Source organism: Coturnix japonica, chromosome 1 (assembly GCF_054131305.1).
Source record: "Coturnix japonica strain WE chromosome 1, WE-NBRP24, whole genome shotgun sequence".
NCBI lineage: Eukaryota > Metazoa > Chordata > Aves > Galliformes > Phasianidae > Coturnix > Coturnix japonica.
Genome location: NC_140663.1, coordinates 61,346,737 through 61,368,594, shown reverse-complemented (window position 1 = coordinate 61,368,594; position 21,858 = coordinate 61,346,737). Strand labels below are relative to the sequence as shown.

Sequence of the window (21,858 nt, the reverse complement as noted above, 5' to 3'; positions counted from 1 at the left end):
CACAGGCTTTTTCTTTGGTGTTACAACTGCTTGTTTAGCATTTGGTGAGGTAAGGAATTGTGTTTGCTGTGACTGCGTGAGGTGCTCAGCAGGATGCTCACACAGTTAATGTTTCTGAAATTCTCTAAGTTCTGATGCAGCCCAAACTACTGCAAGTGCAGTAATTTGCACCAGGGGAGGTTTAGGTTGGGTATCAGGAAACACTTCCTTACTGAGAGGGTAGTTAAGCACTGGAATAGGCTCCCCAGGGAGGTGGTTGAGTGACCATCATTGAGTGACCATTTGGATGTGACACTCAGAGATATGGTTTAGCAGGGGGTTGTTAGTTATGGTGCTATGGTTACGCTGTGGTTGGACTCGATGATCTTTGAGGTCTTTTCCAACCTGAGTGATTCTATGGGTCTATGAAATGACATCACCAGTGAGTAGCTGCAGCTCTCCTGATTGTTTTCATGGCAAGTTTTGTTCTCTGTGAAGCTGATAGTAGAATAATTTCAGAAGACCTTGGATCTGGCACAAGAAGTAGTTTTCAGCCTAACTATTTTGGTTGGCAACGTTGTCTGAAGTAGCACATTGAGGTGCTGTTCTGTATCTTTTTGATAGAATCTGTGCAAGTGCCGTTGTTACTGTCTTCTTTCCATCATTTAAAAGATATACTAAAAAACAGTTAAGAGAGATCTGTGTGTGCGAATGCATCATCTGGAACATCAAGCTTGAAACATTTCTCTTATTTAACAAGCATTTTTGACATAATGATTGAAGTTTCTGACAAAACAGATGCAGTTAATGCAAGATATCCAACCCAGATGGGACTTGCAGATGCAAGATGGCAAGCAGGATTGTTTTCTTTGTCAGGAGCTGTACTCCAACAATAGCTGGTCAGGGACAGGAGCTAATGCAACGCTCCTTTCTCCTCATAAGGGAAATCCAAGTGACAGTATTATAGCCCAAGGCCCTGCATCAGCCCTGGGCTGACAGTGCAAGGGACGGACCCAGCTCCCTGCAGCCCTGCCTGCCCTCTGAGGCCCTGCAGAGCTGGGGCTGCCCACTCCCAGCTGCCAGGTCATGCCCTGCTGTTCAAGGGGCCTGCCAGCTCCGTACCACGTGGCTCAGAGCTGGGTTTCAGGATGTGGGCTGGCACAGGAGTTTAAACACAAAACATGGCTTGTTTTACATTTGTGTAACCTGTACGAAGTCTGGAAATCGGGTCCCACCTCCAAATGCTGCACTTTGAATGTAGTGACAAAGTGGAACTGGCTGAAGGTTCTATGGTGCCTGGTGCGTTGTGCCCAGGGAACAACCCAAGCTCTGTCTTGCTGCCCTTATGCAACCTGCCACGCGCGCACTTAGCTGCCCACGTGTGGAACTGGGTGTGCAGGCCCGTCACAGCGCACTGCTCCAGAGGGATCTCTCGCTTACGCCTGAAACCTGCAAATGGGCTTTTAAATTGTCACTTTAATTTTACATAAATCAGCTGTTAAACCTGCCCAGAGGCTGCGTGAAGAGAATGAAACTCGGCACTAATGCTTTCACAATATTGTTCCTGTTGACAGCACAGGGCTGTCATGTGTCGGAGGTGAAATGCTCTTCTGATAGCATTGTTGCTTTCAGTGTTCTCCACAGACAGCAGCAGGGGGACTGAGAGAAGGGAAAGGCGAGAAGGGTGGTGGATAAAGAGCATTAGCTAGACAGGTGGAACAAGGGAAGAGCGCAAAATGGGTATCTGCCAAGCAAAAAGAACGGAAAGAAAATAACAAATTGGTGAGACAGACAAATAATGATTCCAAAACCAGGATGTGTAGGGTGTGCTGGATGTAACAGTCCTCAAGCAAGGTGGGAAAGGTTCAGGTTATGTGCATAGGCATGGTTTGGCAGTTGTGAGGAGCAGGAAGCACTGCAAAGTTGCTTGGGGAAGTCAGTTATACTCCACCAAGATGAGTGTCTTCAAGGACTTAGATCTGTGCCTTTGAGCAGGGATTCATCAGATAACGTCCTGAGATCCATTTAGTTTGTCAGACTTTGTGCTCCAGTTTCACATAGGTTCAGTTTAGAACCAAGAAAAATATGCTTCTTGGCGTGGATTTGGATCTGGCCTGAGCGGCTGCTCCTAAACTGTGCTCCAGTAACTTTCTGCGGGAAGTAATGGGCTTAATTATATGTAGCTAGAAACAGACAGTGCTTTTTACAGTGGCCTTGCCTGCAAATAAACAGACATTATTTTAATAATGCAGTAGGACTGGCATGAAATCCAGTGCAGCTGTTGTTTATTATGATTTATGTCTGAGCTCATTATTGAGTTTGGCCTTACAAAACCCCAACCAACCAGGCAATCAAACAAAAATACCCCCTGAAATCAAAGGGTTGGATTCGTACTGTAATGGTTATATCAATGTCTAAATCAGTTAAAACGTTAAATTGAAATGTGGAAATGGCCGGCACGAAGTTCTCTCAGATCTCAGTCATAATGTTATTTCAAATACACGTACATAAATGTGATCTGTTCTGCAATAAACCAGTTAACGCTGTGGTTCGTTAAATTAAATGGGACGTTATTTCTTGCAGTTAAAAAGGTGTATGGTACAAGCAGCTGATGTCTCGTCCACCATGGCCGTACTTAAGGGAGAAATTTCTTCGGCAGGAAATAATTTGAGACTTTGCAATGAAAAATGGCCCATGCCATTAGGCACCCTGACATCAGCAGCTTTGAGTGATGAATGGTTTCAGTAGCTTCACCAATGGTTTACTTGATACCGGACTGTGAAAAATACGAATAGTGTCATTAATTCCTTTGCAGTTCCTTCTATCAAAAGCCTGCATGGCTGATAGTTCCCAAATATCTGCCATGAGACTTTGTGGCTGCTGTGAGGTGGGTGTAGTGCAGAGACTCTCTCCTTTCTTTTGAAGTGATTGTGGCTGAGCAGGGAACCCCCACAGTGGAATAAGGCTCAGTAGAAATGGGGGAAGAAGTGTACACAGAGCTCAGGGAGTGGGTGATGTGGAGTGTGTCTGGTTGAGCTGTCACACAGAAAGCTGCCGTTATCTCAAGACAAAAGGAGAGTAGAGGGTAATGTGAGCTGGATTCAACCTGTCGAATCCTTCCCAGCAACTCATGATGCCCAGTGTCATGATGAGGAGAGTATCAGTAGAAACCAGCAATAGTAATCACATTGGGATTGGGATTGCGCTGCATACTGAACTACAGCAACTGCTGTATTTGCTAAGTGCAACTCATGTGGGCATTGTGTTTTCAGTATGTTTTAGATCACTCTACTAAGTTAGAAAACCTGCATTGAATCAAATATCTTCAAACAAGTAAATATGGACTCTGAGGACAGCAGCAATCAGTGGCTCTTGTGACCAGTTTGCTTCCTTTGGAGCTGTCAAGTGAGGCTTTGCTGACAGCACTTAGCTGCAAAGCCCAAGGCCAACCAATGAACCATCAGTACAAAAGTGATAGTACAGTGCAGCGAATTTAAAGAAACGTGGAAGATCTTTAAAAGGTAGTGAAACACCAGACCATTAAGGCCCAGGCAAAATGGTTATCACAACGGGGCATGTGCAAAAGAAGTTTTTAGGTTCTATTTCTAGTGTAGTTTTGAAGAAGGAAGCAACAGGCTCCTATTCCCCTCCCTCCTGCTCATTGTACTGTGGCATTTCATTCACTTTGAGCTGAGCAATGGGCCTCATCTGCTGCAGGTATCCATGGTTCAGGGTGGGCTGTGTGGTTTTGCTGGTTTGGTTTCTTTAGAAGTTTGTTCAAAATGAACTTGTATCATTTTCTTCAGTAGGAGCTTCAAAGATATCAGGGTAAATTCCATCACAAATAACATTAAAAGATGAGGGTTAAAACAGGGAACAGCCCCAGCATTTCTCTTCCTTTGCAGAATAATTGTCCATGGAACGTAATCATACGGGAACAATTTTTCTACTGTCTTGCAGTTCTCCACGAGAATGAAAACATGCGCACTCCAATGACAACCAAAGATATTTCTGGCTGGCCAGACAGTTTTAATTCATAAGATTTATTTGAATGGTATAATTATTATATTAATTTGCATCATGTTGGCTATATACGAATGCCAAAACCAGAAGACTGAATTGGCAGCCAGTGAAATACAGTGAGCCCATAGGAAACATCCCAGACTAAAGTAATTCACAGATTCTGAGCATGAGTGGGAGTAAAGCAGCAAGAGACAAGAACAATATCTTGACAAGGAGGGGAAATCAAATCAAACACAGGTTTCACCTCTACTGTATTTTACCGCTTACGGTCACTTTCTCTTCCCCAAGAAAGTATCGTTATATTAGCCCTGTCTCTCTGAATGTTAGGGCATTCATATGCTTGTGGTCATTCTCTGGCATCACGTCTAGAAAGACTCACCAGCTGTTGCAGAATCCTGCTGTCGTAGATGTGTGGGGCTGAAGACACCTGAAGTCTCAGAAGGGTCTTAAGGCTGATTAATTGGAGAAGAGAGTGCAAAGCCACACGGAGGATGAATAAAGGTATGCACGACTGTAATAAAGCAGAGAAATACCCAAGTGCTGATATAACTTCTAAAAGTAGGGGGATCTTCATACATTTTCAGAACACTGGAGTGCATAAAAAGAATGGAAAATTCAGCATGTGTGGGATTTAGGGAACTTTCAAAAGCCCCGATCTTAATCTTAGCTCTTAGTCTCAGATGAAGCAGTGAAATATTCATAAAATCTATTTTCATCCTCAGCTTTCCAGTTTTATCTATGGATATCAAGTCTATGCGTGGTATTTCTGGAGGCTTGTAATTGTCATACATACAAGCCTACCCTGGAATACGCATAAGTATTGTTGCCGTAGTACTTTTTACATAAAGATGTGCATATTCATCAGTGTGACCTTGTGGTTTCCTTTTAACAGTTAAAAAAATCTAGCTGGCATTTGAAGATTAGACAGCAATCATGTTGAGATGCTCAGCTGGATGGCTTATGGACTAACCAAAGCAAAACATGCTGCCCGTGGAAAAACTGATTATGAAATTTAAGGAAGTCACTGCGAATTGAACATGGGACTGCTGCAGAGATAATATAGAAGCCAATAAAATAGTGAGTCACGGACATTATGGTAGTTATTTTTGAAATGGATAAGCTTATGCTTGAGTTAATTCCTTTCGTATTAGAAAACTGAGATAAATGATTAGATTAGTAAACCATTTTACAGTGCTTGAGTGCTTCTGATGGTTACCTGATGACAGTTCAGACCCAGGAGGAATCGCTCTAAATTAATGGGTAGAACCAGGTTAGTGGCTAGGCTGCAGATATAAGAAGCTGAATTCCTCACTGTGCTCTTCGAAGCTAGCAGGCAGGAGAAAGCAAATCTTCATAGAATCAGACACCCTTTGAAAATAAATTTTAACTCCACAGTTTCCTTTTCTTTCCCTCCATCCTGTAGTATATATTTCTGTTCCTTATGAAATTAAATAATACGCTTGGTAGGATTTGGTCTACAGGACCCTTGTGTTATTAGAGGGGTTGATGAGCAGTCTGTTCAGAAGAGCCTTGCTGAGTTTTTCTGGGCTTAATGCACTCTTCCTATAGTTTTATAATGATCTTTTAGAGCTGCTGTGAATCACTTGAGTTATGAGTAATTAACCCCTCTGGAAATCTGACTCTCAGGTTGAATGATCATAAAATGAATCACTGAAATTGGACATTCTGAGTTAATCATCCAAAAACTTGCAGTCGCCATTAGAGCAGATAATAAGTGCATGTGCTTCTCTGGTCTGTCTCATGAAGGAAAATAAGCAGTGTTTGAATTAATCTAAATTAGCATGGTATCCAAGATAGAACAGCAAAGACTCGAATTAAAACCTAAAATGGAAATTTTCCCAAGCAGCCACCCCTATTAGTGCTTCAGGCTTAACAATTAGAAAGAATCCAACTGCAATGAATTGAACGTACTTTATAGTAAATCATTTCTGTGCTGATATGAAACGTAATTTGAAGATCCACCTTGCTCTTCTTATGCGTTTGTTTCCTGTTCAGCCTCCAAGAACTAACTGCTCTTTCTGAAACTACAAACACATAAAAACAACTCTCCCAGCTTTCCATCTGAGGATTTTTTTCTGCTTATTCAACATTTATGGGTTCTGAAAGTCTGCAGGAAAAACAAAAAACGCACACTTTGCAACATGTTTGATGTTTATAATGACTGTAACTCCAAAACACAGCACATTATTTGTTCCACTGACAGGCCTCAGCAGCAGTAAAGTGTGTGTCCCTTCCAGGTTTCAGCTTTGGGAAGTATTTTGACATTTGGGCCCACAGAACATCACTGCTCACGGGCAGAGTTGTTTTCTTTTGGCTGCCGAAGAGATGCTTTCAATTTTGCCGCAATGAGCACATTTTCCTACTAAAATCCTTACTTATGCTCTCATTTTCTTGAGACAGAAAAAGATGATTGCTATCCTGGTCTGTACTTACTGGTATAATCTACTGGAAATAGTTCCACTGCTATCAGAGGGACACTGCAATTTTGGGTTCTACTCATTGTAACACAACAAGGCTCGGGCCTTTCCAAGGGCAGCTTTCTCCCATTTCCGATGTTAGCTGTGAAAAATCACCATCACAGAAACTGGAAGGTCATCCCAGCAGCTGATAAATGTTATAACAATGTCTCTTTGATGTTATTTTTTTCTTTCCTTGGGAACACAAAGTATGTGATGATCTTCTCTGCCATCCAGAGAAAACACCAACAAAGTCACCACCAAACGGACACTATGAGAATTATGAGTTGCTAATTACATTATACTTCCAACTTGGAAAGAGAAGTCGCATCTAAAACCAGTTCAAACCCAGAAGAAACTGAAAGAAAGTATACAGAGAATTCAGCATCAGCTTCAAGAAATGTACTTCAAACCAAAAAGCAAACTCCATCTTTTTTCTTCTTCCCAGTTTGTGGTTATGATAATTATAATAGTTTTCATTGCAATTCAGAGCTTCCTGGTGTCCTGACATCAAAAATCTCGGTGGCTTCATGAAGTTTGGTTAAGTGGTTTACATTTCAAAGCTTTTTCCAAGCTCTACTATGTTGGGAAACTCGTAAGTACAATGTCTGTGGTGGCTGAGCAACCAGGTCTGTCCTACTGCAATGGAAGAGTATGAAGAAGAGGAAAATAAAACTTCACTTAACCTTTTCAGTCAAGTTTATCTCTCCGGTGTGTTTTTCTAAGCTACTTGGGTAAGTATTAATATAGAGATCTTCTGAGTAGTCACTTCTTGTACCTTAGGCTTAGTAGTTAGGGGAAAGGATCACCTTCTATGGTTCTGTAGAGCAGATTTCGGCTGGCATCACGAGCAACTTCACAATGCACTTTTTGCAAACATTTTTCAAGGCTATCTAAACCTCTTTCAATTTTCAAATATGTTTTTTTTTAAAAAATAAGTCTTATAATGCAGGTGAGGCCTTTGTTTATTTTATTAACCTTTTTTTGTGTGTGAATGTGTGTGGTGGTATGTTGTTGTTTTCTTTTAATGACATTCAATAATGTGTTACCTGCTCAGTTTTCATGACTGCTTTTTACACACCTACCTATATTCTCTATGTTGTATATATATGTGTTGTGCCTTCTAGTTCAGCAGTCCATGTTGGTACATGGCGGTACAACCACACTTGTAATCTGGGTGTAAAGGACACGTGACCAGATTGCAGGTCTTGTCCTTCACTTCTGATACATGGGAACTCTTTGTTCTCTCTGAGCCCAAATAATTCTTTGAGCAACAGTGTTAAAATGTAAGTTAAAACTGCTGGAAGGTTGGAAGTATCTTGTGTCTGCAAAAAAAAAAGGCATCTTTATTGATATTTATGCTTCCATCCAGTTTATGTTACCTATTAGACTCTACACCACCATCTGGTTGAATTAATGATGTGTGAAACTTGCCTTCTCGATGACTGACATCGCAGTGTGACATTTTGTAAAGCAAAGTAATCCATCTCCTATGTTTCTCCTGTTATTTCCTTTCAAACATTTTGCAGAACTTGCCTTGGAACAGAGTGAAAATGTGGCCCTTGAAATGTTTTTAAACTCGTTTGAATAAATAACTTCATAAAAAAAAAACAAACATGGGAAAGAGCCATAAATAAAGGTGTCTGTGCGTCCATAGTTTGTGCAAACTGGATAGCACGGGAAGGATTACGTTATTAACTGACAGCTGTGAAATGACTGCTGCGACTTGAGACTGCAGCGCGAAGCAGAAGTGCAGCAAAGGAACGTGCAAGTTGTTCTGGACGTTGTTCCCAGCTTCTGGGCAATACTGCAGACCTCTGCACAGCGCTGTCTTTCCTCAGGAACCTTATTGGGTCACAGATTGCTTCTTTCTTCATGTTTTGTGTTGTCTCTCAGCACAGAGAATATATATACATATTTTTTTTCTAGTATAATCTGTGTCCTTCAGTGAAAAATCTCTGTGGCAAGCCTTGCTCTTAGTAATACTCCATTATATTTGTGAAGAAACAAAATAAGTTTTCATTATTGTTTGCCCATTAATGAAACTTCAGATTGCTTTTTGGGTCCAAGTGAAACAATCCTGCAAAGCTTTTGAGGCCTTCAGAAGAATTCTACAGTGGTCGTGAAGCACTTCTCTAATATTAGCTGCCAGTGCATCCAAGAGCTTCAATTACAGCTGAAGTTGTCTCTGCAATGTGTGACCCCCAGCACTGCTTTAGGCTTGAAGAAGCTGGTTACAAAACTCCCTCAGTCATTAGTCAAATCATTTGTGTTCTCTGCTTTTGTTGGGGAATAACAGTAATGACAGTTTTCTTCTGGGAAACCACAGACAAACAAACCACAGATAAAAACTTCTGAGATCCATTTAAAAATGCTACAGATGTTCTTGTATATAAATGTTATTGTTACTATAGACAAGTATGCTTCAATTAATATATTTGGAAGAACTCTTCTGAGGTCAGCGTGTAAATTTTGCCTTAACCAAATGGGCTGATGGAAGACTTGGCTAATGGTAACCTTACAGACAACTCCAGCTCAGCACAGGACTCAGCAGTTCTAACACTCTTTCTGAACCTGTAATTTTATCTAGCCAGGCTGTTTAATATTCAGCCTTGCTTTTTCATCCAGTTTGAGTCAAGTTTCTACTCATACTGTGTACAGCATAGGTGGTTTTATCCACCTTCCTGCATAACATGTTCTGCCTAGGGTCCAAGCACTTGCAACAGCGAGTGTCTATGAGACTTCCTCTTAGATGTTAATCTGTCTCAGCTTTGAGGGCAGCAGCCATCCTTGCAGAAACTTCTCTTTACACACATTTCTGCATCACCCTTGTTTGCTTTAGAGGCAGACAACTGGACAAATTATATAGCCTACCCACTGCTAATTCTCACCTAGTCCCAGGAGTAGAGAGGAACTTCTAACACCTCACACAAGATCACGGTTCTCCCTAATAATAACTAAGAAGTGCTTGTTACGGGAAGAAAAGATAAGGCGATGGTATCAATAAGCTCTTCCCTCCCCTCTGCTTTTCTTTCATGCACTTCATCCTAGTTAAGAGGGATTACTTCTTGCAGACCAAATTTATGACGTCTCTCTGTATATCAGACATGACCTTCTCATGAACAGGCGTTCTTAAACAATGCTGAATTATGAATGATGACTTCCTGACAGAAACAGCTCAGATCGAAATTTCAGCAAACGTCAGACATGAGGTCAGAATCTATCTGAGTCCCCGAGGAAAAGGAACTCTACTGACAAGGAGATTTGCCTGAAGCCTGTGTGTGTGTATATGTGTGTATTCTGATCTAGGTTTGTTACAGGAGGCCAGACCTAGTGGATCCAATTGTGCCTAAAGTCAAACCCATTAAGGATTATAGTATGTTTACCATGATTTTATAGATGCACTTACTTCAATGGGATTTAATTATGCCAGTTGTGTGAGGATCTATTTCATGAGTGTGAGAGGAAGGTCTGGATGTGTACTGTGAATGGAAGTGAGCTGGTCTTGAAAGGGAGTTTCTTGTAGCAGACGTGGTAGAACATCCCTCCAGAATTTCACTGCACTGCTCTGCCTTCACATTACTGGTCTCCTGGCCATCCATGTCTCTCATAGGCACTGAAGCCAGTGCTGTGCAATAAAAGTCTGGTCTTTATTGCTTTCCTAAAAACACCGTACTGATGTACAGCAGCAATGGCATATATGTCAAAAATTGGCTGCACTAATCAGTTATACCCAAAAAACCTACCCTTAAAAACAAAAAGCCACAGTACCTGTGGGTAATGGCTCGATGCATCCCTTGTACTAATGCTGGTAGATTTTTACTTCTTTTTCCACTTTGTAACTAGGTAACATTACTGATCACATACAAAGATGTTTTGAAAGCTCTTCCAGCACTGCTCAGAACAGAGGTTCTCTGTATTAGGGAACAAATTCTACCTTTGATCACTAAGATCCTTTTTACAATTTTATGTTTCTTCCCTGTGTATTCCAATTCCTCTCTGTAGCTGGAATAGGTGATCATAAATGTTGTCACAGTAATCATACCATACTCAGCATGGTAGCTGAAAAAACAAAGCTGTGGCAAAGTTTTCAAGGAGAAGTAATACATATACATTTATTCCCCCAAGGCCAGCTGATACAGCCAGTTAAAAATGGATTACATTTAGTCACCATGCCTTTCCAGGAATATTGATTTGATATTGTACTTGGCTGTAGTTGAAATTCGGCCCTTCCAATAGGATTATGTAGAACTGTCTCTTGTATTAGGAGCTTAAAATGTTTTGTCACCGAGAATACACACGTGTGTCTGTTAGTGGTTTCAGTGGTGCTGCAAAATAAATGGTGATAGAAAGAAGCAGCACAGGAATTTAACAGCAGGTCTTTGTACTGGGAACCCTGAATGTTCATAAATGCATTCACAGTGTTTGTGTCATTCTTACAAAACAAACAAACAAACAAAACCCAACCCAGATGTTAGTGGGTTTTTTTCCAAAATATATTCTATGAAGGACTACAGAGAAACCCGAATGTTCAAAGGTAACACCAGACAGCAGCTGAGCTAACATTGCATCTAGGATAGATGATGATTTCTGAACATTTTTCTGTTGAACATCTGGCCAAAGCACATGTAAAATGAGCATAGAGTATTTATGGCAGTATGGAATAGTGGCTGTCATTATACCCTAAACACCAACCCTTCTTTTTCTTTTCCCTTCCTTTCTTTTTTCTTTTTTTCTTCTTTTTCTTTTTTTTCTTCATCTCCCTGAGAAAACAAATCCAGCCTTCGCATAGACCCTGCTAATGGAGTATGAAATGCTGCAGCACTGAGGGCACAGCACAGAGTAAGGTATTTTAGTCAGATGGTAACCAAGTGCATTTGAAAGATAAGAGATTCATCTTGTAGGTATGTTGCCCAATAGCATTTTCATAAACTGAAAAGCTGGTATAGCCTAAAAGCTGATCCCAAAGCAGCTGCTCTGCTGAAATCTGCGGAACAGAAGATGAGCGGGATGTTGAAATGGGGGAAAAAAACCCACATCATTTTGGAAGAAAGTGGGCTTGAGAGAGGGCAAAGACAAGGCACCCCAGGGTATATGCGGGAACGCAAAATTCCCCAACAGAAAGTATGCAAAAACCGGGATTGTGAGGGGAGGCAGCTTTGCTCTCTATGTGTGTTTGTGTTGAGGTGCTGCCTTGTAACTCTCAGAAAAGGTCTTTGTCCTTCTCTGTGCAAAGCGTTCTCAGGTAGAGCCGCAGCATAAAGCGGAGTGTCAGCTCCACCCTCGGGCAGAAAGGGAAACGCAAAGCCAGCAGATGAGTACAGCGAGTGCAGAGATGCTCAAACACGATTTGACTGGATGCCCGCATGGTTGTGCAGTTAATATAGTTGTGATAAGTAAATGGGAAAGAGAAAATTGGAGAAGAGATGTGCTGATGGATTTTGCAGTGAACCCGGGGAAAATGATAACAGTTTTCTTCCTGATCAGTAGGTAGTAACAATATTTCTACTTCATGTTTAAAATGCTCTTTATCCACAGTTCTCACCCACTGCTTTTTCTTTCTGCTTTTTGGCTGTACCTGACCTGCTTATGAACCATGTTCAGAATAGTTGGCCTTCCTGGTTGTGGAGCTTACCTGGGAACCAAAGTCATGGAGCTGAGATTAAAGCTTACTACTCAACTACCGTAACAGAGTACAGCGGAGAAGAATTATAGCTGAATTTCTATCTTTCGACTGTGATTTATAGTCACGGATTGCTGATCACTACATCTTCACAATGGCTGCAACTTCTCATTGGAGTACTTAAGACTGTTTCTTTGAAAGCAAGATTCATGTTCAGCAGTTTATCTTACCTTTGGTTTGTTCTCCACCTGAAATCACTATCCATAACATAAAGTATCAGCACATTTCTTTTCAGGCTCACAGACAGAGGGAAAGGAAAGAGGTAAATTTCTACCTGTGTAATAATGAGGCCAGACATTTTTCAGTCCTCCATGATATGTCATTTACAACATAACATGCTTTGCTTCATCTCTATCTTCATATATCTGGCTCCTTGTGGGTTGCAGGCAGGAAATGGTGACGGAGATACAGCCATTGCTCTAGACAGATTGTGGACTGTTAAAATTCAGCAAACAGCTTGGGGGCTCGAAGCTGGCATTTATAAAGGGGAAAAAAGAAAAAGAAAAAGAAAATGGGAAGGCAGCTTTTTTTATCTTTCAGTCTCAGAGATAAAAAAATGCCCCCAAATGTTGTGTCTATTCAGGAGCAAGTCTCCTTCATTAAAGAAGCAATCCATTCCTACATTAGTTAGGAAGGGGCCATATCACTGATGAAATTAACAAGTGCTTGCATTGATTTCATTTCTACTTACTTCTTTGTATTTATGTTGGACAGTCAAGGAATGGCAGTTCTTTCTATTTTCTCTTTGTTCTTTTTCCACTTTCTGGTTTCCCAAGCCATACCAAGACTCTGGTTTGTCTCTCTTCTCAGCTGAAGGTGAGCAAAGAGGCAGGATTTAATTTGGAGAACAGTTTTCTGCTTTTTAATCATTCATAATTGTGATAAGTCTAGCCAGCTACACTTTGAATTAGCCTCTCTAGAGATTGAATAGTTCTGTTTGGTTTTAGTAGAGTTGAAGGAAGTGCTTTATTTATGTTACTGTTGGTAAATGGCTTCCTCACCAAAAATACAAATTTATTTAGGGAAAGTGAAAATATTTATTCAGCTCAAAATATTTCTGTCAGATGTTGGCCGACAATGCCCTTCTCCATTTCTTTTCCTTCCTGTTTCATCTTGACAAAACAGCCCTAATGCTCTAGAAAAATTTAGTATATAAAGTGTGAATGAAAGCAATGATCCTTATGAAATAATAAGTCTCTGACACTTTTTCTTTCATTAGACACCACCTTGTTAATAGCTTTTTTGTTAGCATGCATTTCTACTCAGCAACACACCATGGAAGACAGTATTTTTCCTCCTCTCAAGTGCCAAAAGCATGTTGAGATTTCCAAGCTTGTATTTTACCAAGAACTGAGCGGTGGCTGTTAGTATGCAACTGAAAATACTGTATAAACAGTAAGTTCTTACTTGTGAATTTTTAACTGCTACTTTTTGGTCAGATATTCTACATTAACTGTTATCAAATTTCCTCCTTCTTTCCTTCACCTAAAGCTTCATTCATCATTAGTTCAGGGGGAAGTTCTGGACAGGCAAAGAAGGAACCGTGGAATGTGGGGCTGTGCATTTGCAAATGCAGAAGCTGGTTGACCAAACATCTAGTTGTCAAGGGAAACCACAGATTTTTCTGATTGCCCTTCGCAGTATGACTTACTTTTCTTACTGCTCTCGAACAATGTCAGCAGGTCGGCTGGCATAGACAGCACTTCTCTGCACCATGTATTGTTCTGTCATACCCTCAGTTAGGCAGAGGCTACTCTTCTTTTCTTGAAAGGTTGTAAATGCTTCCTTGGACGTTCCAAGCTTAAAGCATTCAAGACTGGCCCTTAGCTGCCACCAAGCCTCAGAATGACTCAGGTAGCACCAGAAAGCCCCGAGCGCTTTGTCAGTCACCTGGACCAGGGATATGGCCATGCCTGTAACCCTGAGGATGCAGACCATGCATCCTTTCTCCAGAAATAGGATCCATGGTGTGATAATGATGCTGCCAGCTGGAAAATGTTTTTACATTGTTTGTGTCTGACAGTTTGCTGAGTTATCCACAAAGCCGCCTTTGCATGCTTTGCATTGAGGCAACTCAAACGCATGCATCCACACAGGTTATGGGCTGCTGGGTCTACTGAAGACGAGCTCTGCAGAGAAGGATCTAGATGTCCTGGTGGGCAACAAGTTGACTGTGAGCTATCAGTGTGCACTTTCAGTCAAGAAGACCCCAGTCCTGGCGTGCACTAAAAAGAGTGTGGCCAGCAGGTCAAAGGAAGTGGTCCTCTGCATATCTGGAATACTGTGCCCAGCTTTGGGTACCACAGCTAAGAAAAGACAAGGATCTACTAGAAACAGTCCAGCAGAGGGCTGCAAAGGTGATGTGGGCTCTGGAGACTCTTTCCTATGAGGAAAGGCTGAGAGATCTGAAGCTGTTAGTGTTTTGAGAGACCTGAAGCTGTTACTGTTTATACATCTCTAAGTTGTGGATGTCAAGTCTATGGAGGCAGAATCTTTTTGGTGGCACACAGCAATAGAGCAAGGGGAAACGGGCAGAAACCAGGGCACAGGAAGTTCTATATAAAGGAAGAACACACAGAGTGACAGAGTACTGTCTGCAGAGGCCGTGAAATCTCCTCTGGAGACATTCAGAACTCTTGCGGACACTTAACTGTGTGACCTGCTGCAGGAAACCTGCTTTAGGTTTAGGAGGGAGATGGATGATCTCTATCTCCCCAATTCTGTGATTCTGTGGTAACTCGCAGCCTCCTGACCCGAACCCAGGTGTGCCGGCGCTGCCCTGCAGCATCCGGACCTGTCGGCAGCCGCCTCCCGGCGCCGGGACAGAGGCGAAGATGCGGACAGTCTCCTTCAGGAGCCAAGATGGCCGCCAGGGTGCGCTGCCAAGCGGTGCGGCAGCCCCGGGCCCGAGGCGGGAGCGCCCCCGCCGGGGGGGGGGGGGCGAAGCTGCGGCCGCCGGAGCAGGGGCCGGGGCTGCGTTGTGGCTGGGGGCCGCGGCGCCTCCTCAACCCCGCGGGAGGGGCGAGGCGAGGCGGGGAAGCGGCCGCGCTCCCCTCACGGCGCTGCCCGCAGGGTCCAGCCTGAGGCGGGACCTCCCGCACCGACCCGCGGCTGCCCGGTTCGGGGCCGAGCGGGGAAGGGGCCGGGGCCGAGCGGCGCGCACCTACGGTACGGGATGGCAATGTACCGGTACCGCCCGCAGTGAGAGCAGAGCGGCTCGGCGGGAAGCGGAGGGCGGGGAGAGGAGCGGCTCGGAGCATCGCATCGCACCGCGGCGCATCGCATCGCATCTCCTGGCGGGGAAAGCGAGGGACCAAATGCCTGTGAGGAAGGGCGGCAGCAGTCACCGCCGAGAGAGCTGCCAGCCGCGGCGCAGCCCCGGGAGGAGCCCTGCCGCCCGCGGGGTCGAGCCGCCCAGCGGCGCCCCGCTCCTCCCCGGACACCGGGGCTGCCATGGGCGCGGGCGGCGGGCGCGGGCCGGGCCGCCGGGCGTAGGGCGAGGGCGGCGGAGGGGCTGAGCGGCTGAGCGGCCCCGCGCGGTGCGGGCCCGATGCGGGAGCGCAGCCCGGCGCCGCGGCAGCGCTGCGGGAGGAGGATGGCGGGGCTGGCGTGGAAGTGGCCGCGCACCCGGCTGCCCGTGGGGGCCAGCGCCCTCGGCGTCTTCGTCCTCTGCTGGCTCTACATCTTCCCCGTGTACCGGCTGCCCGACGAGAAGGAGATCGTTCAGGGGGTGCTGCTGCAGCAGGGCAAGGCGTGGAGGAGGAACCACACTGCGGTCGCCGTCTTCAGGTAGCGGCCCAAGGGCACGCGGGGACGGGCGGCGGGGACGGGGACGGGGCTGCGCGCAGCCCCACGCTCGCGTCTCCATCCCCGTCCCTTTGTTGTTGGAACCCGCGGGCCGGGACCCCGCTGACAGCCAAACTTTTCGGGGTGGCTCGTCCTTGCTCCGCCGGCTCCGCGGATGGATGGGGGCTGCTGCGGGAGCCGGGCTCCGGCACTGGGGTGAGCCCGGCTGAAGGGGTGTGCGAGGGGTGGTGTGGGGGGATGCGCTTTTGCTCCCCGATAGGTGTGTGTGTGTGCGAGGGTGCAGGCAGATCTCCCTTTCCAAGGGGAAGCTGGGTCTTCTCTCTGTCCTCTAAGCAGCGCATGTGAGCGGTGATCAGGCTGCCCGCAGGAAGGCTCTCTTTCTTTAGTAGCCGCCGGAATTATTTTTATTATTATCATTATTATTGTTTCTTTTTAAGATGTCCTGCTGTATGTTGTGAATGCAACTCAGCTTTTGTTTGTTGGTTGTGAACTGGAGCCGGCGTGTGATCACTTAGCATCTCTTCTGCTGGTGCATCCAACTTTGCAGGTCTCCAAAACACACGCTTGTGCATAGGAGCAGGAAAGAAAAGCCGTGAGAGGTGATGGTGGCTTTGTGGTAATGCCATCTCGCTGGGTAGGCCTGAGAGAAGCCCTCCCTCTCACACAGAGCTAACGACTCCTTGTCCTAAAGCACTGGATACAAACCGGGAGGAAACTGCATTAGGAGATTAATTCGACTAAGTACTTTTATGCATATTTTGGGGGCAGATGATTGTTGTTATTTTTTAATATCCCTGGTAGGTGATGTAGGAAAGAGCTTCATGCATTGTTTTTCATGTTTATAAACCAAGTGTTGCTTGGAAGTCTGAAACTACTGCTGCAACTTCAGTTAAAAAACATCATTTGAAGACTGTTTCAGTCACATGGTTTAGAAGCAAACTCAATGTGGTTCCTCAGCCATTCCACTTCCCTGTATGTTTTTCCATGGCTTTCTCAAACATGGTTATTGAAGACAGTGTCTTGTGGTAAAATCTGTTATTTCTTGTCTTGTCCACGTTTCAGTTTCGGATGGAAACTGTCTATGAGTTTGAACTCTGTTTTAACTGGGGAAGACAGCCCATGTGTGGACCTCGAATCAGTACTGCCTGCCATAATAGCCTAATACTGTGTGGATTGATCTTCTCCTCAGTCCTTCTGCACATGAAACAGTTATAAAGAACAAATCTGCTAAAAATCATTGAGGAATTGCAAGTTCTCACGTTACTGTTTTGTAGAAGGCAGTGTTTGCGTGTATTTCTTTGTATATTGCCATATTGTATAATAACACAGGTGTTCAAATATTTAGGTTGCTGCTACCAAGGAAAGAGCTGACAGCTCTGTATTTCTCTTACTTGGCTCCTATTGGAGTAGCTTGTGGTCCCCATGCAGTCAACTTTATATTAATGTTTTTCAAAACTGGGCAGTGCTGTACTGTTACTGTAAAGCAGTTGATGAGGAGACTCTTTAAGACTCAGGTTGGAGGGTTAGACTGCCTGCATTCTTTATTATCGGTGCTGGATGCGTGGGGGAAATGCTTCTCCAATCATGTATGTCTTACACAAATAGTCTTCAGCATATACATATTCTGAGGTCTTCCCAAAGGTACATACATATTCAGTACAAAGCCTCGTGGAACTTCACTTATCTACTCAACACAAAGACACAGATCCTTCCCATTATCTAATCAAACCACAAGGTTATCCGTTAAGGGATTTATCAAGCAACTTGTATTGGTTCCCTTTGTATTCTGTACCCGGAGTAAGAGAGCTTCAGTAGCAGCTCAGCAAGGTCAGAGAAAGCTCCCGTGGTAATCTAGGCTGAAGGCTGGCAGCTGAGTAGCAGCAGCTTCTTAATCTGCACGGTGGCTCCTTCCTCCCCCTTCCTTTTAAAAGCAGAAGCCCTGTGTAAAGGTCTGACCAATGTACATTCTCATTTATGCAAATATCTATGCTGTCATTCTCATTTAAGCAAATGTCTATGCCTGGTACTTGCAGAATAATTTAAATGGGGTTTTTGCAGGTTTCATGTTTGAATATAGAGTAGCAGAATTGTTTCTCAAATATAAGCACCTGTGTAAATAGCCATGGATTTCTCAGATTCAGTCCCTCACTTGCACTATGTGCAGTTGTGAATAACGACAGGTTGTGAGAGTAACAAAATGAGCAGGATTCAGCCTTTGGCTTAGGCATGAATCTGTTTCAAGCATGCTCAGCCCTGAATCTGTATGCATGATTTTGTGAGTAATCTTTGTGTGATGTTTGCGTGCCGGGTCCCAGTGCCATCAGCACAGTGGGCGTCTATAGCAGTTGCCTAGGATCTCAGATGGAGGGACAGATCCTGAAAAGCCTGAATCACAGAATCACAGAATTATCAAGGTTGGAAAAGACCTAGAAGATCATCCAGTCCAACCATTACCAATACTTCCCGGTTAAATCATATCCCTCAACACAACATCCAAACGTTTCTTGAACACTCCCATGGTCGGTGACTCCACCACCTCCCTGGGCAGTGCATTCCAATGCCTGACTACCCTTTCTGAGAAGTAATACTTCCTAATGTCCAGCCTGAATCTCCCCTGACGCAGCTTAAAACCATTCCCTCTAGTTCTATCACTGATTACACGAGAGAAGAGGCCAACCCCCAGCTCACTACAACCTCCCTTCAGGAAGTTATAGAGAGCAATAAGGTCTCCCCTAAGCCTCCTCTTCTCCAGGCTGAACAATCCTAGTTCCCTTCCCTCACAAGGCATGTGCTCCAGACCCCTCACCAGCTTTGTAGCCCTCCTCTGAACACATTCCAGGGCTGCAGTGTCTTTCTTGCAGAAGATACAGATGAGGTTATTTATTAAGAGCCCTTGGTCCAAATCCTTTCCTCTGCTGAACATAGCTTTCTGTGGAGCCTTCAAGTTCTGGGCGTGCCAAGTTAAGCACAGCCTCATAGCAAAATACTGCTATTAACATCCTTTAAGTTTCAAGATGCTACTGGCTGAGGATCATCAAACTCTGCTGTGGAAACATCTCATCTCTGACCAATGCTGAATAACAGTCTGTCAATAAGATGGTAAACTGCTCGATCCCAAGTTGCCCACAATGCAATCATTTGAATAGGAGTGAGACTGTCATTAGAGTCACAAATGTTTAACCCCTCTAATTTACCTACGGGATAATGGCTGGTCATGCTCTGAGGTGCTTAACATTATTGCTCCCTAATTGTATTACAAATCACTTAGTTTTTTTTTTGTTTTTTTTTTTTTTTAAAGAGCTTAGTGCTGCTTACATTATTTAGGCGAGAATTTTGTTAATTGTGATTTGTTATTAGTGAAGTAAGAGCTGTGTAAGAGTACCTTTAGGATTATTTTATTTAAAATTACTGCAGTTGGTTAAAGTCAGAGCTCAATCTTTCCATCTGCTTTATGAGCTCTATACAACCATACATCCCAAGTGCTCTGTCTGTACCTGAAATTTTTCTCCTATGAAGAGAGGCTGAGGGAGCTGGCTCTGTTTTAGCTTGGAGAGCAGAAAGCTCCCAGGAGACCTCACTGTGGCCTTCCAGTACATAAAACAGACCTACTGGAAGGATGGGGAAGGACTTTTATCAGGAATTGTAGTGACAGAACAAGGGGGAGTGACTTTAAACCAGAAGAGGCTAGATTTATATTAGAATATTCACGGTGAGGTGCTGAACAGGTTGCCCAGTTAAGCTGTGTATGCCCTATTCCTGGAAGCACTCAAGGCTGGGGGGTGGGGTCCTGGGCAGCCTGATTGGGTGGGTGGTAGCCCTGCCCACAGCAGGGACCTGGGATCTAGATGGGCTTTAGGGTTCCTTCCAAGCTATTCTATGACTCTAAATGGTCTCCCACTGCGTTAACCTAGAGGTTTGGGTGGAAATCAGTGACTGAGGTAGAGGTTAGAGACTCCTCAGCAAGAGGTGGGACAGTCTCATGACGAGGACAGTGGAAAGGCTGCACTTGAGATTCAGCAGCTTTGTGTGATGCTGGAAGGCTGCCCAGGCTTTATTCTGGAGGGGCCTGGCAGAGCTGGTGGCAGACATTTCCTGTGAACTCACTGTTTGTGACCTGCTTCCAGTCCAAAGCAACTGCTGCAATTTGGGCCTGCCCCCCACTGCTGTCACCTCTGTCCCCAGATTCACATTGGCCATGATTATCTTGGCAGATGGTTTCTCTGCTGTTTTCCTTAGGTTTGGCCTGTTGTTCATTTTGCAGGAGCAGAGAAGTGAAGCTACTGGCCTGAAATCACAAAGCAGTGGCGGAATGTCCAGATAGAAATTCCAGGCTTGATGGACTCCAGTGCTTTCATAGCTCTTAGGCTGTGTAGGCATGGACATAGTGTGAGATGGCTTTTCTATGATTAGCTTTCAGCTGCCGTGCAAAAATGTGTGGTGCCAAGTGGGTCTTTCTATTGTGGTCTCGTCATCTGTTAATACCTGTACCTCAGATGTAACCACAACAAACACTGAAGAGCATCCTCTAGTACAAGTAATTTTCGTTTGAGATCACATTAATGCAGAGCTGGAATTCCAGGTCACCTCCCAGACTGAGTGAGGTGAATGCTATTGCCAAGTCAGCAGGAGTTTCCTTAGTTTGGCTGGCTTCTCTTCTGTCTCTTTTGATGGCAGCACTGCACATTATGTAAGAGGTGTGATCCTTGCCAGGATAATTCAGGGCAAATCTGAGATGAAACTTCACCTTGCTCAAGTTGAATAGAGCTGCATAAACAGCTTTATAAGATACAGAATTATTCCTTTCTATTTCACTGAGACACGGGCAGAATGGCTTTAAGATCAGAACTGGGAACTGCTGGATTGAGATTACTGGGCTCACAAAGCCCAGTGCTAAATCAGATACATTGAAACGTTGTGCTTTGGTAGTTGCCAAATCCAGCTCATCTTGCTTTCTGGAGTAGGTGTCACTACTGCACGTCTGTATTTTTGTCTTGCTAACATTTTGAATGAGTTTTTCCCCACTATTATACGTGCTACATTTGGTGACAGTTGGGTATTTGTAATTTGTAGCTTCTTAGTGTCTCCATCTGAGATGGGAAATTGTTCTGGCAGGGAGCGACAATTTGAAGAGCTGGCTTAAGATGAGAGAAAAGTGGTGCTCTTGTTCCATTTTCTTGTCTGGAGGCTGTGGTGAAGAAAGCAAGCTGTGGAGAGGTCTAGTTCCTTACCCTCAGGGTCTTAAATGTATTTAGATACGTAAATTACACGAAAATTATGAGAATTAGTTACCTGTGTTAGTTCAAGGAGTCTTTGCAGATTAGGGCTGTGGTAGTAAGATAGGAATTGACTTCAGGACTCCTGAGTTGCTTCCTGGGTCTCCTTATTATGATATCCTTCCTTGCCCCTAAACAGACCTTCCTTATAGAATTTGTTTATGCCTCCCTCAGGAAATGTGCAGTCAGACCCCTATTTCTAATACATGCACTTGGAGAGCTTAGAATTGCTGCTTTCTTTGAAATTTGTGAAGACACCGTGCTGCCAGCATTCCTGGGAGAGCGCAGCCAGTTCCGAGACTCCTTTCCTATTAGCTGGGAGCATCTGACGGCCCAGAGCCAGACACCAGGGAACCAAAGGAGCAGCGATTTGCTGGAATTTAGGTTACCTGGCTGGGGCCCTGAATGTCTGCTACGTGCATATGCGGGTAGTACTGGGTTTATATAGTTGCACATCTGTATTTTCTCTTTTTCTACCTTGCAGTGGATGTAATAGGCACTGAATAATCCGTACAATACAGTTACTTACGATTTATTGCCTTGCTTGTAATTTTCATCTTCACAGCCGTGAAGCAAACAGCACATTTGATGTGTTTTCAATGACATAGATAAAAAT

General features: G+C 44.1%; 1 protein-coding gene across 3 annotated transcripts in view; it reads left to right on the top strand.

The window, feature by feature from the left end:
* The first annotated feature begins 15,097 nt into the window (after nucleotides 1-15,097).
* Nucleotides 15,098-21,858, top strand: part of ST8SIA1 (ST8 alpha-N-acetyl-neuraminide alpha-2,8-sialyltransferase 1) — a 157,653-nt gene continuing 150,892 nt past the window's right edge. For all 3 annotated transcript variants that reach the window (XM_085542144.1, XM_015869469.3, XM_085542139.1), the window contains exon 1: nucleotides 15,098-15,951. In XM_085542144.1, coding sequence (XP_085398270.1) covers nucleotides 15,713-15,951 — 239 coding nt within the window. In that variant the 5' untranslated portion in view covers nucleotides 15,098-15,712. The remainder of the gene's footprint in view (nucleotides 15,952-21,858) is intronic.